Below are 24204 nucleotides of genomic sequence, written 5' to 3' on the forward strand. Positions count from 1 at the left end.
GCTTCATAGAATATCTCAATCTCAGGTAGTTGGAGCTCGCGAGCTCCAAGTTAGATCCAAGCTTGGCTTGATTCCAAGTACTTCTTAGTTTAAATTGAGTTTTTGACAAGTTAAATATAAATATCTCGTGAATTTTGAACTTTTTCTGGTAACCCTACTTAAAGATAGAGGTGAGCTATGATGCTCAGCAGGTCAGCTAATCGTGATGTTTTTTTATTTCTTTACCTCTCTTTCTCTTTTACTTTATACCACCTTTTATTTATTAATATAATAGATGAAATAATGAAATTAATTGATCTTTTAATAATACTCTATTTAGCTGCACTACATAAAACGTTTTATACCAATTAAATTGGGCTCTCCTTTCACTATTACTCCCTCCATACTCGAAAAGAATGTCGTTTTGGATAAAGTTTGGGTCAAACATTAGGGACATAAATCATGAATAACTTTTAAGTTGTTAAGTTTCAAAATACAAAAATCATATAAATATATTTGTCTTGAAAAATACTTTCATAAAAATATAAATATATCACTTTGCGATAAATATTTTTATAAAAATAAAAAGTCAAAGTTAAGCTTTGGAGACGGTGTCGCTATCCAAAATAACATTCTTTTCAAATATGGAGGGAGTATCATAGTGGACCGATTTTTTCAATATATTAGTATAAAAGCAATAACTTCCATTACAGTTTGACCTCGGTTTGGAACAATAGAAGAGGAAAGGAAGGTAAGCGGGGAAGTCACACCTAGTGAATGCTCATCACCGGAGGAGGGCCCGACAAAGACCCGGCAAAGGGTGGCGCCGCTCCCTGGTCGTGACCGTCTCGCTGCTAAGAAGCTACGAGGGAGAGGGAGCAAGCAGGTGAACAGAAGGCTTTGGAGGAGTACTGGAATTGATCTAGGAGCTGAAGGTGTAGATAGTAGCTAAAAATCCAGGTAGAAACTTCTCACAGGCGGTGGAGGTCGCCGTTCCCTTTCTTAGGATAAGGATACAGACCAGTGATAATCCAGAAGGTGATAGAGAGGACCTGCAATCAAAAAGTGTACTACTTTAAGTGCTTTATAGAAATATCACATCTCCACCAGAGAACTTATCTATAAAGTTTTAAAGAAAATGGACCAACCAGATCTCGTTCGTCCATATATTTAATATTTAATCGTAGGACTAAAATCAGCCTGGGAGCACTGGAGTACTGGAATTGTTCTCGCGCTGCACGTACACATGGGCGGCGAGAGAAAATGGGAAAGGGCTCCTCCTCCTCCTATACCCTCAAGGTCACAAGCAAAACTACCGGTAGCAGCCGCGGAGTTGGGCAGTTACCCGCTCGGAAGTCGCCGCGACGAGCTGCTGGATTTTGACTTGCTACCAAAAATCGAAACGGACCAACCAAGCTGCCGCAAAACCCCTCGTCCGCGGCTTCGCGTCGGCCGCCGACACCGCCGCCGTGCCTCTCGCGCCCACGCCGCCGATGCGATCAGCACCGCTAGCCAGATCCAGGCGCCTGTAGAAGCTTCAGCCGTCGCCGTCCCATGGGGGACTGCGCCGTCGAGGACGGGCGCGGAAACCCGCACCCGAAGGAAGAGGAGGGGGAGCCGCCGGTGGCAGCCGCGGAGCTCGATGAGCGGACGAGAGAGCCTCGGGAGGAGGCTAGCGGGCAGCGGAAGAAGGCGGGAGGGATCCGCAGGGAGCCGTCGTTCTCGCGGTGGTGCAGGGACCCGTCCGCCGCCGCCCCGTCCAATGGCCTCGACGCTGCGGCAACCAGCGACGGCGACGACTCCGAGGAGTTCGAGCTGCCGCTCCTGCCCTCCGCTGCCGGCGGCGGTGGCAACAGCAGCTTACCGATGGACATTGAGGCGGGGCTGGCGGCGAGATCTGAGGGCCTGTCGATCTCGCCGTGGTTGGTTGCGAAGGTCATCGGGTTGATTGCGAGTTGGTACACGCTGAGCACATGCTTGACGCTGTGAGTAACGCGTTTTGTTCGTTAATACTGCAATCCGGATATTCAGGCGAGCTTTGTATGCGGATGCGTTTGTCGCTAGTGTTCATTCCGTGCGCGTGCGCGTGTGATCAGGTACAACAAGGAAATGCTGGGGAAGCACATGTGGAAGTTCCCGGCTCCCTTCCTGATGAACACGGTGCATTTCACGATGCAGGCCGTGGCGTCCAGGGCCATCGTGTGGTTCCAGCGCCCTGGCCTGGAGGGAGGAGCCAGGAAAATGACGTGGAAGGATTACAGTTTACGAGGTGGGTAATCTGTTGTTTGTAAAATACTATTCAGATGTTAGGATAGTAGGACGGTTCTCTTCACATATAGTGCAGTATGTCATGAGAATTGGAAACTTCGGTGCTTTATGATTAGCAAAACCAGTTTTGGCTATTTTGGACTAATGTTGAATAGGAGTGTTTAATACAGTATGACTAGCATGGAGGAACACATGTTGAAATTAGCTCTTTCGGGGTCAGGTACAAGAGCACTGAAGATGGACAGAGGCCTTTTGGTGATGAAACAACCGTAAGGCCAAATGTGTACACAGAACAACTTATATGCCAGATTAAGGAAGGATGGAGAAGTGCAATAAATTGTGCTGCCTTTTCTAAAAGGCTATTCTCACCCTGCTTCCGCTTGGGGATCAAACACAGGTTGTAGGCACGCTCTCACATTTACGACCATGATGTGAATCGAAACTGATACAGAACCACATCTGCTGAAAAATACAGTTTGGTTCCTCACTGCTTGCTGCGTGTATCTTTGTTATTACATTTCAGTTAATTTGGACCATTGCCTATTATCTGGAAACACTTCTGACTCTATCAACTAAAAAAGCTAGGAGAAATATTTTTTTAGCTTTTACATTTCCGTATGCTTATTTGATTGTATTTTCTTGTTTAAGTTTCAATGCATAGTAACTTCAATATTTACTCTGCATTCGCTGTATAATATTTTCAGTATTTGTTTTGCAGTTGTCCCAACAGCTTTGGCTACCGCTCTTGATATAAACCTGAGCAACATTTCACTTGTTTTCATTACTGTGACATTTGCAACAATGGTATAATTCTTTCTATGAGGATCATTATTTCTTTGGTCCACTAATTAATAGTTGAGATTCTAATTTTCCTTTTTATATTATTGTGTAGTGCAAATCTGCTGCTCCAATTTTCATTCTTCTGTTTGCTTTTATGTTCAGGTAACTTTGCTTGCTACTCTGCCTTTAGTTGTAATGCCTTTTTGTATTCAAGTTTAGCTGCTTCTTGCTTTCATTGCGTATATGTAAATTTCTTTGTATGTTTTTCATATGTTATTTGTGTCTAGAATTATCTTTTCCTGTACTTCTGCTATGCTTTGTATTATTTTTCAATTTTCAAGTCATAAGCTGAAATTCACTTTCTTTTTCTGGAAGGCTAGAGAAACCCAGCTTTAGCCTTCTTGGAATCATGCTGATTGTTTCGTTTGGAGTTCTACTAACAGGTAACACATTCTTACATCAACATATTCAGGGCTAAGAAAATAGCCTTCGAACTAGAGTTTTGCTATATTTTAGGGTTGGTGCAATCTATGGCTTAACAGTGCATCTTAATTCCTAACTGCATGCCATGTACGTTCAAAAGTTGTGTTAGCATCTTTAACTGGGTTTAACTTTCTACCTCGCAGTTGCTAAAGAGACAGAATTTAATCTTTGGGGATTTATATTTATTATGCTTGCTGCTGTTATGTCTGGTTTCCGCTGGTCGATGACCCAGATTCTTCTCCAGGTTTGTAATATAACGCTTTCAGAATTTTCTTATTTTTGTTTTCTTTTTAATAACAGGATACCTGGTCCTATTAGTTTCGTGTATCTGTGTTGTATTTTCATTTCAATATTTCATCCCAGCCGTGACTGAACTTTTGCCTCCCCCCCCCCCCCCCCCTATGTCTGCCAAAACCGCTGAAGAAAGAGGAATACGGTAAGCATTCTATCTTTGGCATTTTACTCACTCAGAGGAACACTATTACACCTTTCATTCATGTGCTGGCATCAGGCACATGCCTGAATACAAGGTTCATAAACATTCATATACATCTGATTTGCACTTATTTCTTTGGGAGTATGACTACTGATCTATTTATTGCTGCTATTGCATTATCGTCTTAAACTTTTCCATTAACATCTGTGTGAAACTGTGAATACATTGCATTAGAATCTGTACCATTATGGTCCGAAATATGAAAATCGATAACTTCAAAAGCAATGTATTCTATTATGAATCAATCAGTATGTTAACTGCCATTTCTACAGCATCATAATTTTGTTTTATTTGTTTACTGTGCAGGATTAAAAAATCCTTTTACCTTGATGAGCCATGTTACCCCAGTGATGGCAATAGTAACAGCAATTATTTCTATTGCCATGGATCCATGGCATGATTTCCGAGCAAGTCACTTTTTTGATAGTACTGCTCATATAATAAGGAGCAGCTTATTGCTGCTTCTAGGTGGTGCTTTGGCCTTTTTTATGGTATGTATCATGTGCTCCTTTTCTGGGAATAATATTTATGCTTGCTTCTCACTTGGAATTATTAAAGTTAGCTACTACTCCCTGATGATCAAAATATCTTTCCAGTCTAATGGAATTTGTTATTTTGCAACTGTTTGTTAAGGAAACCAGCAGTGTTATTTTATGTTTGGTACCCTTGGTTTTAATGATTTGAAGTATTGAAGTAGGTAGAGGGATTAAAACATATCATGAAATGGGGTGAAGCATGGTTGATTCTGTTAACTCTGCCTCCTTGTCTGCATGACAGCATGAGGTAGTTGTGCAACTATTGAGGGAGTTTTTTTATTATTATATAAAATAACCAGCAATACTTGTAGTTGTAGCAAGTCTTCTCTATATGGATTCTACTTTTGATTTATTATTAAGACATGGTCGCCATTTATTCCTGTTGTCAATGTGCCAATCTTGAATTATTCTCTACAACTTGGTTGACAGGATCCTTCCACTTGCAGGTTTTGACAGAATATGTTCTTGTTTCTGTGACTAGTGCTGTAACAGTGACCGTTGCAGGAATCGTGAAGGAAGCTGTCACTATTCTGGTATAACTAAAATTTGATAGTTTATATCAATTCATCTATGCTAGTTCACTCATGTGATTGTGACTTTATTTACAATTAAAAACATACAGGTTGCTGTGCTATTCTTTAATGACCCATTTACCTGGTTAAAGGCGCTTGGGCTGGCAATAATAATATTTGGCGTCAGTCTATTCAATTTGTACAAGTGAGTTGAAACTTTCGTATGCTGTATATTTGTATTTCCATGTTGTTGTTGTTATTACTTGAGGGAATGTTATTATTTTTACAATTCCGTAATTAGTAAATGACTAAACAAAATTTCAACTTTGAATCTTTGAAGTGGAAACACATGCTTATTTCTAATGCATGAACGGCATTTACCGATTATTCTTGTGCTGTGTGCAGATGTAAGAGGTTCAAAAAAGGCCACCACAATAAAGATGCTGGAACAAATATTGAATCTTCCAATGGCACTTCAAAATATGTTATCCTTGATGATGATACTGAAGATCAAGATGATACAGGCTGACTCAATGTGGTAGGTAGGATCTAAAAAATATGAGTAGATTTGTACGTCAGATAGGACTTCTTCTTGGAAATTTCTTAGTGTTTTCAGTTACTTTAACAATTGGACTCACTGATTTTGCAGAAAGCAGACTATTATATGCCTGGTGGTTCCAGAGGAGCAAGATAATCTGTACCTGCACAAGGCATTGATACAATCGTCTTACTTTCACATGCTAACTGATTTCATATTTGTGCTCTAAGATTGCACGGGACTGTCATGTATGGACGTGGCATTAACAGCCTTGTTGGGAAGACACATTCAACGTGGATCCGGTATCAGTACAAAAGTTTTGGCCTTTCAAGATAAAAGAAATGGTGCATATATATGAGCGAGGAATTGTGCAGTATGTCCACGATACCAACAGTTACAACTCGAAATACAGCTATGCACTTTTAGGCCCCGTTCAGTTTCGTGATTTTGGGTTGAAAAGTTACTGTAGCACAGTTCGTTGTTACTTGACAAATAATGTCCAATCATGAACTAATTAAGTTTAAAAGATTCATCTCGTGCTAATCAGTTAGACTGTGTAATTAGTTATTTTTTTCAATTACATTTAATGCTCCATGCATGTGTTCGAAAATTCGATGTAACAGTTACTGTAGCAACTTTTTGGGAAGTGGACGGAGCCTTAGTTTACTGGAAGAGGTGAGAGCTCAATTTTGGAGTGCGTTCTGATTGCTGAAGGAGAGTAGGGACAGGGGCTTTCCCGCCCTTGAGATAAAAATAAACAATGTTGATATGTAGTGCTGTGTGCCTGTATGTGAATGTATACCGTGTAATGTACAAACATCACACGTTAAAGTTCTCCCTCTTTTAGGCCCCGTTTGGAGATTCTTGTATCTTGAAAGCACGGTGCCAAATTGGCCCCGTCAGCCTTCTCGATTTCCTTGTGCACCAGTAGGCCATTTTGATTCCTGGTAGCAGATTAAGGCTTTGTTCGATTGTTCCAGATTGAATCATGGAATGGATTCGTGCATGGAGGGGAATGAGTGGAACCAACCGTGTCACTCGATCCAGGAGGATTAGTTCCTGAGGTCAAGACGTGGGGATGGCTAAGGGGTCGGAATAGCCAAAATGGGTTGGAATGAAACCAAGGCCGGCTCTATTCCGAGCTGAACTGAACAGCTATTTTGTGTTGCACCAGATTTATTTTAAACCAGATGAAATCAATCCGTGTGGAATATGTCTCGTTCCGATAGAACCGAACGAGACCTAACTGTTCTGCAGGCTGGTACACGTAGCGTGGCGAGTGGCGACCTTCTGGTTTGTTTCCAGGGAATGATACCAGCTCCGATCCTTTCGTTGACGGCAGCGGCCTTCTTGTCTATGGCTGGGAGGGCATGCATGTGCCCGTCAGCTGGCCTTGAGAACTTTGTGGCACGTCCATGAATAATTGAATATGATGATCAACAAAATTTCATTCCTCTCATAAAAAGAACTTATAATCGAATACAATCAACTTTTAGTACACGTGCATCTACATCACTTGCTGCGGCGGCGCCAGCAGCAGCAGCAGGGCGAGCAAGAGAGCATGCAGCGCAGAGCTAGTTGAGGGACATGGAGTAGCAGAGGTTCTTGAAGTTGTCCATGTGGCGGCTGAAGAGCGGGACGTAGGCGTCGATGCTGCCGTCCCCGAAGTAGGACGGCAGGACGATCAGGAGGCCCTCCACCGCCACGTAGCTGGGCATGAAGAAGAAGGGCCGGCCGCCGCCGAAGTCCAGCTCGTAGAACGGCATCCGCAGCCAGCTGTCGACCTCGATGTTCGGGCTCAGCACCGTCTCCGCCGCGTCGGCCGTCGGCACCAGCCCCTCCTCCTCCACGGCCCCGGAGCTCGCGAAGTCCACGAACGACCGGAAGTAGCTCTCGTTCACCCGGGCCAGCCCCCGGTTGATGAGCTCCACCGCGTGCTGCAGCGGCCTCGTGACCAGGTCCCGCGCCGTGGCCGTGGGCCGCGCCCACAGCACCACGTTGCCCGTGTAGCCCTCGGGCACCGGCGGGGTCATCCGCACCCGGCCGTCCACGGCGATGCACACGCTGGTGGACACGCCCGCGCCGAGCCCTCGCGCCACGGTGACGCACCGCCACAGGTGCGCCACCACGCACCGCAGCGTGCTGCAGGGCCGGTGCGTGCCCGGCGGCGACGCCTGGGACTTGAGCTTGGAGATGAACTCCCGGCTGAAGTGGACCTTGTGCACGACCACCTCGCCGTCGCCGTCGCCGTCGCCGTAGCCGTCGCTTATGACCGGCTTCTTCACTCGCGGGGCAGGCTGCTGCTTCCGCTTGAACTCGACGCCGCGGTGCTCGAACTCCACCTGCGGCGGGTCCCGGGGCGCGAAGAAGGACGCGCGGTCGTGCGCCGGGGCCGGGTCGACGGCGGCGCCGCGCGTGGCCTGGCTCCACGCCACGAAGAAGTTGCTGGTGGCGCGGCCGTCGGAGACGAGGTGCTGCGCGGTGAAGCCCACGGTGACGGACCCGCACGCGAACCGCGTGACCTGGACGAGCATGAGCTCCTCGGCGCCGTCGCTGCTCGGGTGCAGGCTCGTCACCTCCCTGGTGGGCCGCAGCGGCAGCACGCTCTGGAGCGCGACGTCGGCCGTGGCCTCCACGAACCGCGCGCCCTCGTCGGTGAGGAGGATGGCGCGGTTGCCCCGGGCGTCCGCCCCGAACCGCCCCGCCCACTCCCGGTACTCCGCCAGCGCCCTGGCGAGCCCCGCCTCGAGCGCGGCGTTGGGCGGCATCGGCGGGCGGAACACGTAGATGACGGAGACGTACGTGTCGAAGTTCACCTTGTCGAACACCGAGAGCGGCACGACGCCGGCGCCCGCGCCGGCGCCCGCGCCGCCGCTGCCGTAGTCAGGCCTGACGGCCCTCGACGACTGCACGGTGATCTTCATTCCTTCCTAATAACTCTTTGAGTGGCTTTGCCGATCGAGACGCGCGAGAGTATGCTCTGCCTAGCTTGCGCGGGGTTCAAGGTTGATGATCACTCGATGCCGCGACATGAGTCGGCTCCCGGCGCGATATATAGGCTTCAGCGCGTGCATGGGATGAGAGGCACACGCAGTAGTAGGTGGGTCTCGAACGAGCGCGGCAGGTCAAACGGCCATTGGCTGCGGGAGCGCTCGCCCCTCGCTGCCGGGAGGTGGTTGGTGAGCGGAGGGAGGTGAGGCTAGCTATCGCCTATCGGAAGAACATTGCGCACCCACCGGGGCGCCGCGTTCAAACGCGACTCTTGGATGGAGATGGACGTCGACAGACAGGTGGAACGAGGGAGGCAGAGATGCTTCCGTAGCCGTGGATATGCCGTGCCCACGCGGTTGACATTTCGACGGCGATGCGTGGCATAAACAATGGCGGGAGAATGGTGAGTAGCAATAGGTAGGTTGGTTTGGAGCGTGGAAAATGGAGTTTGCCAACGCAGCGACGGGACGGGCTTTGTTTAGCGGGCGGATAAGCCGGGTTGATCGAGCAGGCCTTGTTGTTTACCGGAGCTGGATGGCCACACCAGATCCTCCTACTCCCTTCGTTGTTGGTGCTAATTTCTGACATGTGTGTGGAGTCTTGGGGTCTCTCCACTGACCACCCGAACGCATGCTTCCGGAGTCACAGAGAGCTTGCGAGCCGTATGCTACTGTGTGTTTCGCGCACATGCTGAATGAAAACACATACTATTCCAACTCCAACCAAATCTCCAGTCTCTCCGCAGTCTGCTCCAGCCGGTTTCTGGTCGGTCAAAGCAAATGATATGATCGATGTTTGGAAGTGTCAAATTCCAAGCACACTGACTGTGCACCTGCGAGTACGACTAGTTCATACTTCCAACATGTCCGATTGTCCGTAGTCCTAATCCACGGTCTTCCGTTACCTACAAAATGTCGGAAATGATCAAGTATTGTGCAGCGCTGCTACTGTATTAAACATTTATTTTTTTGTGAAGTTAAATAAACGTTTAAATCTCGTGCCTTGTTCTCGGCGTTTCTGGTAATGCGGTCGTGGTAGACTGGTAGGTGCATGGCGGATCGGCAGACTGCAAGTCTGGAAGTCGGCCAGCCCATCGTCCACCGAGGGGGCTTTCCGCGCTAGAACAAGCAACCTCAGCTCTACGGTGGTTCTGTTAAATTATTATAAGCAAAATTAGATGTGCTGTGCTTTTAGTGCTATACGATGTTTCTGTCAACAGCGAGACATCTGTGATGACTTCGTCAATCCTCAATTACTAGAATTTGCTAACTCAATCTTTGAAAATGCTAGTAGAGGTTTGAATTGTACCTACCAAGCTGCAAAGTACGGTCGTGTTTGAGCCTACGGCAGGGAGCGTGCAATCAGTGGTGGAGGAAAGACTAGGGCAACTAGGGCCATGGCCCTAGTCTGCAGCCTATTTTCGTGTACTGTAGCACGGAGGCCCAGTCCAGGTTGCACTGTCAGCCCATGGAGTCGTGTTAGGCCTTGGGCTGGCCCAGCTCCGCCCCTGCGTGCAATAACCCCCATCAGTCTGAAGCAACGCAATTCAAAAGAAAAAAGAAAAATCAAAACCCCCCGCTCTCCATCCGCCGCATCCGCAGCGGCGCTGCATTCAAACACCGGCGAGATCCAGGCCCTAGCACCACAGGTAGGTGAGTTCCGAGAGGCACTGGCAGAGCCGCGGAAGAGAATGCCGGGCAGGCGGCGGCGGCGCGAGCGGTACGGCCGGAGCTGTTCGCTCGCCTTGTTACTCCGAGATTTTTGTGAAATGCACCGCTTGCTCGCGCCAGTTGCTGTTCATTTCTGTATAGCCGTCAGCCCGTCACTATTTCGCCTTGTTACGATTACGTTATCTGAAATTCTGAAGGAACATGCAGTACACTACTGAACAGCGCCTTCTGAACAGCCTGAAATCTGCAGAGCGCATGCCTAAACTGAAACAGCTGGTGAGATGGCAATGATCTGAATTTGCAAGCAGTTCATCACATTTTAACTTCCTGGTATATATAAAAATTTCCCAACCTTTGATTTGAATTCCAGGGGGCAGTGTGTGCATTGCTTGTCTACGATGTCGATCGTCGCACAACATTTGACAGTCTGGAGTGTTGGCTGAAAGAGGCAAAGAGCTGACATATCACACTGACCCTAGCTTTGCTACTATGCTGATTGGAAACAAATCCGATCTCCGGCACAGGCTGTTTCCACTGAAGACGGTAAGATGTTTGCTGGCCCAAGTCTCTCTATTTCATGGAAACATCTGCACTGGATGCAACCAATGTGGACAATGCCTTTTCAGAAGTCTTGACACAAGTCTTATCAAATTGTGAGCAAGAAGACAGTGGAGGCAGCAGAGGGGATACAATAAACGTGAAAGGTGATGTGCCTGCACTAAAGAGGGCTGGCTGTTGATCAAGCTAGCGGCGGAAATGCAGCACATTATGTTTACAGTGGTGTCTGATCATTAAGTTGTCTTGTTGGATGCCTGATGTCTATACATCATTGTTTACCAACAACCATTGTATAGCGGCACTGGGAGACCTATATTCTAAATTAAAACAAATTTCTTCATGTAGCATTTTTTTTTTTGAGAAAACCGGGAAGGATTTTATTGATTCCTATTAAGGATTACATAAACATCCTTACAAAGACACCTCTGAAAAAAATAAAAATTACATCCTGGTCCTTGTAAAGAACTCCCGGTTGTCTTCGTCGCCGGAGCTCAGAGCCACCCCCGACGTCGAGACCAACGCCGATGTTGCAGCTTGAAGCCGGAACCCACCTCAACGAAGAAGCTTCCTTTTTTGATGCTCCATGAGTCAGCACAACACAAGGTGTGCCTGTAAATCGATGAACGCTCCAGCAAGCAGGGGCGGAGCCAGGAATTTGTTTTTTTCATTATTAGGAGGGGCAACCATGCTAATTTATATAAAAGTTTAATCAAAATTCAAATATTCAATGTAAATTTGGGAACCATAGGGGGGCCAGGCCCTGCCCGCCCCCCTGTCTCCGCCCCTGCCAGCAATGCTTGATGGCCGACGGCCATAACTTCGCCAAGAATGCGGGCTCAGACGCCTGAAGCACCGCAGGCGACCCTCGCCCAGACAACGACGAAGCAGGACTAAAGAGAAAAACAAACCTCCGAGCTGGATCGACGGAGAAATAGGCGTCACCGCCGCCTTTCTCCACCTCACCACCATGGAGGGAACAACAACTTGGACGGCAACTCATCGACGCCCAAGGACAACCTATCCTCAAAGGACCACCGCTGAAGAAGAAGGCACCAGTGATGATGATGTAACCGCCAACTCCACCGCCGCCACAAACTCCAGCGCCAGCTCTGAGGAACAAAAGAACCAGCATGCAAAGAAATGCCACCGCCGGTAACCTAACCTACTACCTAGCTATACTATTCAGTAGGGATTGTACAGATCCTCCACCGATTCGGCCAAATCTCCTCCTCCTCCAACGCCGGCGAGGGCGCCAGAGGTGAGGAGGAGGCCAAATCGGCGGGGGAATGCAAATCGCCGCTGAGTCGCTGCTGGAGACTGTAGCTGGGGAAAGAAGACTCGGGAAGGCTTGAGGAGTTTTATATTCTTCATTTAGCATTTAGTTCCATTGAATTGTGTACTTCCTAATCCTACATGGATGCACCGCCCGTGCAGGAAATACGGCCTGGCCCAAGCCCAGCTTCTAAAGATTAATGGGCCGGGCCTGTCAGATGATAAGTCTCTCTCTCGGGACGTCAATGACAGCAACTTCTGTGTCTTGTCCTGCCGATTTGATCCCTCTCCTCTGCTCTCTTGTCCTCCCATTGAGTGGCAGGATTATGCAACGGATACAGACCCCCAAACATGAGGATAACCTCATATGTCCGATCTGTTTTTTTTTTTTTTTTGCAAACTTGGCTTTGGCTGGATATGGCGTTTCAGATGACATCTTACCTGTCAGGCTGTCAATCATATCCCCCGCGTTTAGCTCTTTATCCCGGAAATTCCTATTGACATGTCTTCTCATCTTTTGTGTCACGCTCACCTATACTCGTTGGATACTGCTAGTATTACTCATTTAAAATTAAAACCGACTTATTTAGTTTATCCTTCTAGAAGATAGAGTATTTTAAATCGCGAGCCCTACAGTGTAAACCGCATGCCATATATATATTAGCTTATATTATTAAAAGCTCTCATGTTTAAGTTTTTACACTAACTTCTAGACATCTTATCATAGGATGCTGACAAGAGATTATGTGGCGCCAGCTGCAAGTTTGCATGAGTGACACATGATGCTTCCATATATTACATGAGTAACTGTAACACTGGGATGGAACTTGGATTCCTTACCATGTGATGGAGAAATACTCAGCTGGAGCATTTCTTTACAGGAACACAAGTGAGGGAATCTCTCCTTGCAGCAAAAGGGTGTGATGTAGTAGAAGAGATGAAGAGCAGCCAGCCAGCCACTTGTACATGTTCGTCCTGGCTCCCAAGATAAGATAGCTAGCTAATCATCGTCCTATGGGACGCTACTCCATCTGCATCCACCATAGCTAGTCCCTAGAAAGTGGAGAGTTGCGAACGAACGCGCGACTCCAAGAGCTCGCTTTTCCGCCCCATCCAAAGGAAGGCTAGAACTCGATGCAACCTCCGGTTTCCTTTTCCACACCGGATGGATAGATTTCATCTCCACGTCGTTGTCCGCCGTGCTCGCAAATTCCCTCTCGGAAGGCCGTGCACGGACGGCATCGTGTGCGACGCGACACCCACGCGGCGCAGAGAGACGCAGGCCGAATTCGACCGACGCATCCATCCATCCCGATCACTGCCGCGCGGTAGCCGCTGCGATCGGGAGGAGCCTGCCGCCGCTGCCGCGCCGCGGTTTCGCTCCGGCCTGCTGCCGGGTGCGGGGTGCCGGCCCGGGCCGGCTCTGCGCTCGTGGCGCAAAAACTACCATCAAAAGAACGGACATTTAGATATATACCATCAAAAAATTTGGTGTGAGATATATACCATGGAAAGATGCAACGTTATAGCTATCTACCATTTTTCTTGCCTCCCGTCAGGTTTGCCGTTGCCACCGTCGCTCTTTCACCGCCAGCCATCCCCTCCCCACTCACTGATGGCCGGCGAGCCTCCCACACCCGCCGGCGCGGCAGCAGAGCCCGAGTCCGAGCTCTCCGCGCGGCCCGCAAGCATGCCCGCCACGCCGCCGTCCTCGACCCGACCTCCCCGCAGCAGCAGCGACAGCGGCGCCGCCCCCCACGCGCCGCTCCTCCACAGTTCCTGACATCCATCGCATCAGGAGGCATTATTCCTCTCCCCTCTCCAGCTAGCTCAGCTCACCAATCCAATTGCCAGGAGCCCAGAACCGCACTTGAGAGCAACACTTCTTCTAAACCATATCCAGAAACAAATTACGACTCGAAATCGACGAGGTGAGCTCATGCTGTAGAATCGGCTGCAGCTCGTGTCACTTGCATTGCAAATCCATGTTGCTGCTTGTGCCAGAAGCACCACGGGAAAGTGGCGTGCAGGGGCACGGGAGGGGCGGACGCGGCGCGCGTTGGGGGCACGGACGCGGCGCGGGAGCGCGCCTGGCCGGGAGGACGCCGGCGCGGGGAGGGAGCGCACCCGACGCTCAGCCGCGCCGCCGAGGCCTACGAGGCGATTACCGCCCCCGCCCTGGCCGGGAGGACGCCGGCACTTGCGGGGGACGCGAGGCGAGGCGGTGGCAGTCACCAGGTGAAAGAGCACAGCGGTAACGGCAAAACTGACAGGAGGCAAGGAAAATGGTAGATAGCTATAATGTTGCATCTTTCCATGGTATATATTTCACATCAAATTTTTTGATGGTATATATCTAAATATCGATTCTTTTGATGGTAAGAATCCAATTTTCCCAAAAACAAATCGAGCTGCCGGCCGCGACCGGCAGGAGGGGCTGGACGGCACGCGCCCCGCAGGTGGGGAGGGAGAGCTGGGGGTGGCTCCGTCGCGGCGCCCGCATCCTCCGCGCCGCACGTGGCCTCGATCGCGCGCGCGTGTTTCCCCCGCTGGCCCCCAACCCCAACCACCGCGTCGCCACCTGCCGCCACCGCGCCACCACTTGCCGTCAGGATCAGGCGGCCAGATTCCGCTTCCGCATCGGACGAGGCCTGCCTGCTCGCGCTCGGCGCTGCCGGCGGCCGGCAGCGCAGGCGGAGCGCACCACGCCGTGGTGTCGCGAGCCGTGTCCCCATCGGATGATCACAAATGGCGAGACGAGGCGCCCGGGGAGAGAAAAAAAATGCCAAACCTTTCGCTGCTTTCTGGGTTGGAATCACATCGCAAGCCACTTCTGAAACGGGACAATCTTTGGATGGCGAACGAACGCACGCACGCACGCACGCGCGCGCGCACCCAACCAACACGGTGAGAGAAAGCAAGGCAGGAGCCGGCCTCGAACAGATAATCCCCCCGCGCATCGACCTATGTACTAGAACCTCCAAATTGCTCCGAGTAAAACTAAAAACCCAGAAGGAAGGTGAAAGGGAAAAGGAGAAGAAGCTGCCATCAGGAGCACGGCGCGGTAGCCGCGAGGCTGAGCTCGCGCCGGCGGCCGAACACGACGGCGCACTCGGGCAGCTCGCCGAGCCCCGCGAACAGGGCGTCCTCGCCCTGCAGCTCCCGCTCCCACTCCTCGGGCGGCAGCAGCGGCGCGTACAGCGCCGACCGGTGCCACGTCGGGTACTGGTCGAACCACCCGAAGTCGAAGCTCTCGTCCTCCTCGGCCACCGGAGCCACCGTTGCGGTTGTTGCCGTCTCCGGCTCGACCAGACTTGCGAGGGCCTTCTGCTCCTGCTCCGGTTCCAGCTCCTGCTCCGGCGCTTCTGGCTCTGTCTTCAGCTCATGCTCCGGACCGAGCTCAGCCTGCTCGACCGCCGGCTCGGGCTTCGGCGCCGGCCGTGGGGACGCCTTGCCCTGCTGGTGGCAGCTGTGGCTCTTGGGCTGCGGCGACGGGTGGTTGTGCTCGAAGGTGTAGGTGACGAGCAGCACGGTGGGGTCCGCGCGGCTGCGCTCCACCTGCTTCCTCGCCGGGCACCCCTTGGAGCTGCTGCAGCGGTAGTACCCCCTGCCCAGGCAGCATCACAGGTTAACCAACCGGAAATCAAACCAGCAATCAACAGACGAATTAGAGCAGTAATCAGCAGGGAAATTAGGTGGCGCGGCGGCTGCTTACCGAGGGTAGGGGGAGCCCTTGATGGGCTTCTGCCCGTACTTGCGCCACGTCCACGAGTCCGACGGCGGCGGCCCCTCCCCGCTGGCGCCCCTGGGCCGGTCCCCGCACTCGGCGAGCGGCACCGACACGACCCGCTTCTCCACCGATCTCCGGCTGCTCGCACACAAGGGGACAAACAGCTAATCAGCGATCTGCGCTCGTAGTAGCCCCGATTTCTAGATTCCCGTAGCGCGGCGGCACCGCACAGCAGGGGTCACGGGCGCACAGATGCACTAACATAGGAGGGAGGCGCACATGAGACATGACAGATGATGAATCCCGTCCGTACCTGCGCTTAGCTGCCGGCAGCGGCGACGACGGCGAGGCGGGGATGTCGCAGAGGTCGCGCTCGCGCTTGGCCCCGGTGCGAGGCGACTCCGCGTCCGCCGCCGCCTGCGACTCCTCGGGGGACTCCGCCCGCGGCGAATCCGAGCTGCAGTACCCGTCCTCCGCCGACGACATGGGTAGATCCCTGGCTCGCTCGCTCGCCGCCGCCTCCTCGGTGCCCACGCCCGCCCGGCCGGAGCAGCGCACGGAGCTCCGCCTCGCCTCGCCTCCCCCAACGCCCGCGGCTCCGGATGGATAAAAAGCAGGCTGCTTCAGAGCAAAACTAACTCGCGCTTTCCCAAAGCGCGCATAAAAATTCCTGCTCCGACGAGGGGGAAAGCGAGGGACGGGAGGGAGGGGTTCGTCGAGGGGGGAGAAATGGTGGCGAACAAACGGGCCGGGGCGGATCGATGATGGGTGCAGTTTTCAATGATCCCTCTCTCTCTCTCTTTCCTCCTCCCCCTCGTGTTTGTATATGCGGGTGCGCGCGCTAGTGGGCGCCTTTTTTATGCGGGCGACGCTGCTGTCATCGGGGAGCACCGGGGCAGGGCGGGCGGCCGGGCGAGGGAGAGAGCGGGCAGCGGCAGGCAGGCCGGGTGCGCGGAGGGATATTTTTTTTTCCTTGGCGCGGCCTTGGATATTGGTGTTCGTTTTGGATCGGATCGCTCTCATCAGTGTTGCGTCTCGGTGGGGAGGAGAGGAGAGGAGAGGAGGGAGACGAGAGAGAGAGGGGTCAGGGGTGGCGGGCCGGAGGCGGAGAGCGACGTCCTGGTGCCGGGCCGGATGGGGAGCCGTGATTAAACTAGTGGAGGCTGCGACCGCCCCCGCCCCCGCCCTAACCACTCCGCCCGGGCCAATCATGGACTTGTTTTGCCCTCGCTCCGCCCGTGCACGCACATTTTTCGTGCATGTGCGGATACGCGTACACTTTATTGCCAAAGACAATGCATGTACGAATGCATGTACTCTGTTTGTGCGTCTGGTCCGTGATCGTATACATACAGACGTTGCCAGGCCTCCTTTTCGGGATAACAAATAGTTAAAAAATAAAAATAACAAATAGCATAAGTTCTTTTCAGTAATTGAAATATTCTTGCTTCGAAAAATCAAAGTGAAATACTTCAGAGACAAAAACGGTTGTATAAGATCGGGACAGACTTACATCGTTGTCGGTTTCACATTTATTGAATTGGAATACGATATTATCATGTATGAATATGGCCTCGATATTATGAACAGATCGAAAATAAAAATATGTCATAAATGCGTATAAGTATTAGTTAGAAATCGACAGAAAACACCGTATGGTGGATCTACATTGTATTATCAGTTTCTACAAAATCAACATAATATCAGAAAATAGTTCAGATATTAATTCATTGATACAACTTTTGTACACTTAAATGACATTTAATTAACTAATTATTGGTCAAAACTATAAAGTTAGAGTCTTTGTCAAAGTAAAACATATTGCATAGATGGATGGAAGGGATACATCATAAAACAAGTGCAATCGTCGATTTGAAAGGTTAAAACTTAGAAATGTCATATGCAATTAAAAAATCGTTTTGTTTTATTTTTCACGTGATTTAATCATTGTTGCTTTTATTTTCTTGGTATCACTTTCCTTTTACTCCAGCAGTAAAAACTCGAAAAGTAACCTAGTAAATGTTTCTTTTTTTTCATTTTCGTTCGATCGTGAGTCACTCGTTGTTTGCAGCATGTACCAACTGGCATCTCTGTTCCAATGAGATTTCAGAGATCGGTAAATAAACTTGCAAGGACTGCTCCTTGCTGCAAGTGTACGTACGCGTCGATTAGAATATTTTGCTCGTACTTGGAAGATTATTGAGACCAGATCCCTCACATGTACTACTCATCTAAACTACGGTAGTTACATGTGGGAGTGGGACTAAAGAAACCGGCCGGGCCCCTAGGGATAGAGAGTACAGCCAAGTAGGATGTGCCACAGCTTGGTTCACGCACTCATTAATGATCCATGTGCATTGTTAGAAAGCTACACTAATATTGAATATTTTTTAAAGTTGCAATCTTATACTAATACTGTCATGGCTAATATCAACTGTTCGCAGCTCGAGTTTATATTTGTCAGACACAAATGTTTTATAGTGTAAATTACTCCCTCCACCTCACAATATAAGCATTCCTAGCTATGTTTTTTAGATGTCCAGGTTCATGGCATCTCTAATGTATTTGGACAAGTACTTATCCAAATACATAAAAGATGTTATGAATCTGGTATATAGCTAGAAATGCTTATATTATAGAGCCTCCAACTTTAAACTCACATACTGCAGGAGTCACAATTTCAACTTAAACTCTTAAACATCCAGTTGATTTAGACGATTCAAGGTTTAGGGACAATCCATGCCCATGGAGGAAGACATTGCCACTGATTCAAACTCATAGTCAACGCTTGTCGTGGTGCTGCAAACCACAGCCGGGTGGCGGAAGGCACCCGCCCTAGCCCAGAGGGTGTGTACTCAGGGGTTAGCTAGTCTTAGATCGATCTCACTCAAGAACAAGATGAACACAGCAAGATTTAGAGTGGTTCGGGCCGCCGGAGCGTAATACCCTACGTCCACTGTGAGTTGTATTGCCTTCCCACGAGAGTGGGCGAACTCAGCAGGGCTGGTGTGTGTAGAGCTTGAGGTCTCTCTCCCCCCCCTTTTTATGTCCAATGGGAGCACGTACACTGAGCGGGGCCCCGACATGTGGACCCGGCGATGTATTATAAACTACACTTTGGCCTTCAATGCCTCAGATCCGGGAATCTTGTCGTCGGCTTCCGTGCGTAGCTTCTGACCGGGATGGTCTTGAGCTGTCCTGTCAGAGTAGAGTCTAGCCTCTGCAGCCGCGCGTCGAGGCCATGATGAAGCGCCGAACTACTGACTCAGTCCACTGTAGCAGTGTGCACTGTTGCTTCAGTCAGTAGCTGGTCATCATGACTCGTCGCGCATGCGCACGGCGCTGAGTCTTTAATGCTTGTCTTGGTAACTGACAAGCCGCCTCGGTAACTGGCGATCCACAGTGTGGACTGACAAAAGCTGCCCCGTGCCCAGAGGCAGCAGAGCCTCCCTCGACCACTCGCACTTAATGCGGGTGGGTGAGGGAGCTTCCAGCGGAAGGCTTGCGCCCGCGCCCGCGTCTGCGTGACACGTGGTGGCTCCGGACCCCTCCCGAGCAGCTAGCTGAGCCGAGAGCTCACGGGAGTCCGGATAGGCACGTGGAGGTCTCGGACCCATCTGCGGGAGTCCGGATGGCTTGTGGAGGTCCTGGACCCACCAGCGGGGGTCCGGGTCCTCGGCCACAGGTACTGAGCATTTCCACCTCTAGAACACGTGGTGACACCGGACCCATCCCCGAGCGGGAAGCGGGTCCGGGACCGTTGGTCCGGTGAGATGGAGTCGGACCCCAGGGGTCCGGCTGCTTAGCTCCTTAGGGCGTAGTTACGGATAACTACGCGAGTATTGGCACAGTAGGAGTGGGTACCCCAGTTGCAGGGTACCGACAGAGGCCCCCGGGCCCGCCTCGGGAGAGGCAACGAACCCGCAGGTGGGGCCACTAATGTGAGCAACTTGGCTGCTTCTGGCGCCCAGCGGTGCGCGCCGCAAGGGTCTTGTCCTGCATCGTCCATCCTTTGGGTCACCTGCTGCATCATCACGTTTGGACCTGCACATGACTCAAGGTAGATGCTTAGTAGCGTGCCCACAGGTCCCAAATCCTGTTGGCTGTAATCCTTTGAGATAGACAGCTAGGTTCAGTGAACGGAGCTCAAGGGGCCAGCCTTTAGGTTAAGAGAAAGTCCGGACCTCCAGGTTCCCAGTCCTAGGTACTACGGCACTCATTCACAGGAGGTGGTGCGTGCAGGCTTAGGGTACGGAACCAGGCTAAGCGGCTACACGGCTCCGGACCTCCCCGGAGAATGAGTGCGCTTCCCTGAACCTGCAGGTTCCCAGGGGTCCGAACCCCTCTCTTCCATGAGGGGTCTCGAGCTAAATCACTAACTAGCCAACTCAATTCGGACCACAATCACCGCACAAGAGTAAGAAGCCACGTGGGGGTTAGCGCAAACATAATGCGTAGATTGAAATTGGAATGTAACATCCTTAGAGACGAACTGAGAATAAACTTTTCCTTTATAACTAGATGTATATGAGATGTGCGATGTAAGCCAGAACACGGGTTTATGAGGCCGGAGCTGTCCGGACCTCCGAGCCCCCAGTCTTAGGTACTACGGTACTCGCCCTAGGGAGGTAGAGCATGCAGGCTTAGGGTACGGAACCAGGCTAAGCGGCTACACGGCTCCGGACCTCCCCGGAGGGTGAGTACGCTTCCCTGAACCTGGTTTGCAGAGGTCCGGACCCCTCCACGGGGGAGGCTCACCGGACTGGACCACACGGAAGTACTACCTAGTTACAAAGGAAAATGTTTTATTCCCTGCTGGGCCTCTAAGGGTAGGACTTACAGAGATGTAGAGTCGGGGGTACGACCGGAGTCGACTTTCCGCCGGAGCGGGCTTGGTGCGACCGGAGTCGGCTTTCCGCCGAAGCGGGCTTCCTCACATGAGTGAGGTATGCTGCGAGCTGGGATTTGGCGCTCCGCCGCTCGCAGCTTGTGAGGGGGCCCTTGATGGGCGCCCTGACTCTTGCCGGCGAGCAGCGCGCGCCGTCGCCGACGATGGTTGCACCATAGGCACGGTTGCCCTTGGAGCAGGAAGGCGAGAGGCGTGTGGCGCGGATGACGCCACACCCTCTGTCATCTCCACGTCGTCCACACGAACCATGGAGACGAGGAAGAGATGAACTGCGACCAGCTAAATGCCCCTACCTGGCGCGCCAAATGTCGTGGTGCTGCAAACCACAGCCGGGTGGCGGAAGGCACCCGCCCTAGCCCAGAGGGTGTGTACTCGGGGGTTAGCTAGTCTTAGATCGATCTCACTCAAGAACAAGATGAACACAGCAAGATTTAGAGTGGTTCGGGCCGCCGGAGCGTAATACCCTACGTCCACTGTGAGTTGTATTGCCTTCCCACGAGAGTGGGCGAACTCAGCAGGGCTGGTGTGTGTAGAGCTTGAGGTCTCTCTCCCCCCCTTTTTATGTCCAATGGGAGCACGTACACTGAGCGGGGCCCCGACATGTGGACCCGGCGATGTATTATAAACTACACTTTGGCCTTCAATGCCTCAGATCCGGGAATCTTGTCGTCGGCTTCCGTGCGTAGCTTCTGACCGGGATGGTCTTGAGCTGTCCTGTCAGAGTAGAGTCTAGCCTCTGCAGCCGCGCGTCGAGGCCATGATGAAGCGCCGAACTACTGACTCAGTCCACTGTAGCAGTGTGCACTGTTGCTTCAGTCAGTAGCTGGTCATCATGACTCGTCGCGCATGCGCACGGCGCTGAGTCTTTAATGCTTGTCTTGGTAACTGACAAGCCGCCTCGGTAACTGGCGATCCACAGTGTGGACTGACAAAAGCTGCCCCGTGCCCAGAGGCAGCAGAGCCTCCCTCGACCACTCGCACTTAATGCGGGTGGGTGAGGGAGCTTCCAGCGGAAGGCTTGCGCCCGCGCCCGCGTCTGCGTGACACGTGGCGGCTCCGGACCCCTCCTGAGCAGCTAGCTGAGCCGAGAGCTCACGGGAGTCCGGATAGTCACGTGGAGGTCTCGGACCCATCTGCGGGAGTCCGGATGGCTTGTGGAGGTCCTGGACCCACCAGCGGGGGTCCGGGTCCTCGGCCACAGGTACTGAGCATTTCCACCTCTAGAACACGTGGTGACACCGGACCCATCCCCGAGCGGGAAGCGGGTCCGGGACCGTTGGTCCGGTGAGATGGAGTCGGACCCCAGGGGTCCGGCTGCTTAGCTGCTTAGGGCGTAGTTACGGATAACTACGCGAGTATTGGCACAGTAGGAGTGGGTACCCCAGTTGCAGGGTACCGACAACGCTCTTTTTCACCAATGTTGCACTAGTGTCTAGATTTTGGGCACCGGCAATGCAATCGAAGTGTGATGTATTGATGCAGAAGAGAAGAAGAAAAAGAAACGAAGAGCATTGGAATAGTATGACTCAAACTACACATAGGAGCATTAGAATGTACTAACTTTTGTTATACGATGTTAGAATAGACTAAGCTTTTTTTTCCAAGACGAAGGTAGCTTCATCGATTTTCAAAAGAAACTACATCAAATGGATACAAAATCTTGAGCACTCCTGGCATCTGTGTACAACCAGAAAAGGAAACGAAGAGCATTGGAATAGTATGACTCAAACTACACATAGGAGCATTAGAATGTACTAACTTTTGTTATACGATGTTAGAATAGACTAAGCTTTTTTTTCCAAGACGAAGGTAGCTTCATTGATTTTCAAAAGAAACTACATCAAATGGATACAAAATCTTGAGCACTCCTGGCATCTGTACAACCAGAATACACACGGTCATCTGGAGACTGCATAGAGGCGCGCATACACTGTACTCTAGTGACAGTCAATTACTCAATTCGAAAACTACACCACCACATGTGCCTGGGTGGTAGTAAAACTCTTTAGTCACATTGTTATCTTTTTTCTTTTCTTTTACGCAACTTTTGCTTATAGTTGTCCTATATATGATGGTATAATATTTTAGGTTCTAATCCCTCCTACTACCGCCAGACCCATGAAGCCCCCTCTCTCCCCAACGCACATATATATTTTATCATGGATGCACTGCGAAGAGAGAATGAAGTTGTTTAGAAAGCCCCAAAAATTACCCTAGATCCACCACTGATGGTGGACAAGTATTTCTTAGATAAATAAGCTTCTGAACTGTTCCCTGTAGCGCAGGTTGCAAACATATTTTTGACGTAATAGTTCCCACGTGCACCAATATCGGAATCTCTAAAATAAGTAATAATGTGCGATGTGATCATTATGTTCCTTTTTTTGTTTTCTTTTGGAGGAGGATGTGATTATGATGTGCTTCATGCATGGCCGCCGTTTCCTTTTGTCCAAACGAGAGTTGTAAAGGCATCTCGAATCTTAATTACCATGATTTTGAAGCCTCCTCGCTCTGTCGCATCTGTCGTAATGAACTATTCCATCCCAAATAATTAGTCGTTTTAGCTTTTCTAGGTGCATAGATTTTGCTATGCATTCAGAAAACACCAAAACAACTACTGATTTGGAACGGAGGGAGTATCAATACCCTCTCCATTCCAAATTATAATTCGTTTAACTTTTTTTACCTCAAATTTGACCACTCATCTTATTCAAAATTTGTACAAAATCTCACTTCTTTATTGTGGATTGCTTTATTAATACAAGCTCTTCAAGAATGACTTAAATTTGACTATGTTTACACAATTTTTTTTAATAAGATGAGTGATCAAACTTAGAATAAAAAAAGTCAAATGAGTTATAATTTGAAACGAGTGAGTAGCTTACAAATTAAAGGGAGCTTAACTATGTACCCACAACATGCTGCACTGTATTTTCTTTTAAAGCCACATACTGGCCATGCTTTATTATTGTTGCTACGTTATATTGATTAGAAGTCTATTCCAAAGTTCAAGAACTCTTAGCAAAATACGTGGGACTCTAGAAACATATTATCTGACTATTAACTTTATGGACTCTAATTAGCATAACAACAAAACCCTTGGATCTATTATGTTTCTAAATAATTTGTCATCAGAAAATGGTAACCCAAAGAACATCTAATACCTCTTTCTAAATTACTCGTTCCACCATCATGAAAAAATAACCAAAAATTCCTAAATACATGCTTCCAAATTCTCGAACCCACCATTATGAAGATTTTAAACTCAAGGTACCTCCAATATTTTCTTCCAGATTATGGTAGAAAAGGAAACACTATGCCACGATATATAGTCACAAACATATAGTGAATATATGATGTGAACATGAGGAAAACCAAGAAAATAACTTTGTGTAAGGCGTTAATTTATTATAGTAAATATAGTAATGATAATACGCGCCTATCAACTATCATTGACTATAAAATCATAAATCACAGTATAT

General features: G+C 50.1%; 3 protein-coding genes across 5 annotated transcripts; 1 reads left to right on the forward strand and 2 right to left on the reverse strand.

Moving 5' to 3' along the window:
- The first annotated feature begins 1267 nt into the window (after positions 1 to 1267).
- LOC120673831 (probable sugar phosphate/phosphate translocator At1g06470) lies at positions 1268 to 6279 on the forward strand. 3 transcript variants are annotated; one of them, XM_039954851.1, is made up of 12 exons: positions 1268 to 1964; positions 2076 to 2248; positions 2966 to 3051; positions 3140 to 3189; positions 3403 to 3470; positions 3654 to 3754; positions 3934 to 3946; positions 4313 to 4497; positions 4989 to 5075; positions 5165 to 5259; positions 5460 to 5596; positions 5704 to 6279. In XM_039954851.1, exons 1-11 carry the CDS (start codon positions 1534 to 1536, stop codon positions 5581 to 5583), a joined length of 1413 nt encoding a protein of 470 aa, XP_039810785.1. In that variant the 5' UTR covers positions 1268 to 1533; the 3' UTR covers positions 5584 to 5596; positions 5704 to 6279. The 3 variants fall into 3 exon arrangements, 2 of the variants coding, with proteins under 2 accessions (XP_039810785.1, XP_039810784.1); XM_039954850.1 differs by having other exon boundaries at positions 1269 to 1964; positions 5460 to 5592; positions 5704 to 6264; XR_005674881.1 differs by lacking the exons at positions 5460 to 5596; positions 5704 to 6279 and having other exon boundaries at positions 4972 to 5075; positions 5165 to 5220.
- Positions 6280 to 7012: 733 nt separating this feature from the next.
- LOC120672225 (agmatine coumaroyltransferase-2-like) lies at positions 7013 to 8786 on the reverse strand. Its single transcript, XM_039952549.1, has one exon. The coding sequence runs from the start codon at positions 8514 to 8516 to the stop codon at positions 7167 to 7169; it is 1350 nt and encodes a 449-aa protein (XP_039808483.1). The 5' UTR covers positions 8517 to 8786; the 3' UTR covers positions 7013 to 7166.
- A 6067-nt stretch (positions 8787 to 14853) lies between these two features.
- LOC120674232 (probable WRKY transcription factor 65) lies at positions 14854 to 16823 on the reverse strand. The gene is made up of 3 exons (XM_039955375.1): positions 16127 to 16823; positions 15799 to 15951; positions 14854 to 15690 (listed from the first exon to the last, which is right to left on the reverse strand). Exons 1-3 carry the CDS (start codon positions 16297 to 16299, stop codon positions 15132 to 15134), a joined length of 885 nt encoding a protein of 294 aa, XP_039811309.1. The 5' UTR covers positions 16300 to 16823; the 3' UTR covers positions 14854 to 15131.
- Positions 16824 to 24204: the final 7381 nt, after the last annotated feature.

Source organism: Panicum virgatum, chromosome 5N (assembly GCF_016808335.1).
Source record: "Panicum virgatum strain AP13 chromosome 5N, P.virgatum_v5, whole genome shotgun sequence".
Classification (NCBI taxonomy): Eukaryota; Viridiplantae; Streptophyta; class Magnoliopsida; order Poales; family Poaceae; genus Panicum; species Panicum virgatum.

Coding starts and splice junctions, on each gene's coding strand:
- LOC120673831 (XM_039954851.1), top strand. CDS start 1,534: ATGGGGGACTGCGCCGTCGAGGACGGGCGCGGAAACCCGCACCCGAAG. Junction 2,249..2,965: donor GAAGGATTACAGTTTACGAG/GTGGGTAATCTG, acceptor TTTGTTTTGCAG/TTGTCCCAACAGCTTTGGCT. Junction 4,498..4,988: donor GTGCTTTGGCCTTTTTTATG/GTATGTATCATG, acceptor TTCCACTTGCAG/GTTTTGACAGAATATGTTCT.
- LOC120672225 (XM_039952549.1), bottom strand. CDS start 8,516: ATGAAGATCACCGTGCAGTCGTCGAGGGCCGTCAGGCCTGACTACGGC.
- LOC120674232 (XM_039955375.1), bottom strand. CDS start 16,299: ATGTCGTCGGCGGAGGACGGGTACTGCAGCTCGGATTCGCCGCGGGCG. Junction 15,952..16,126: donor CTGCCGGCAGCTAAGCGCAG/GTACGGACGGGA, acceptor GTGTGCGAGCAG/CCGGAGATCGGTGGAGAAGC. Junction 15,691..15,798: donor AAGGGCTCCCCCTACCCTCG/GTAAGCAGCCGC, acceptor CTGCCTGGGCAG/GGGGTACTACCGCTGCAGCA.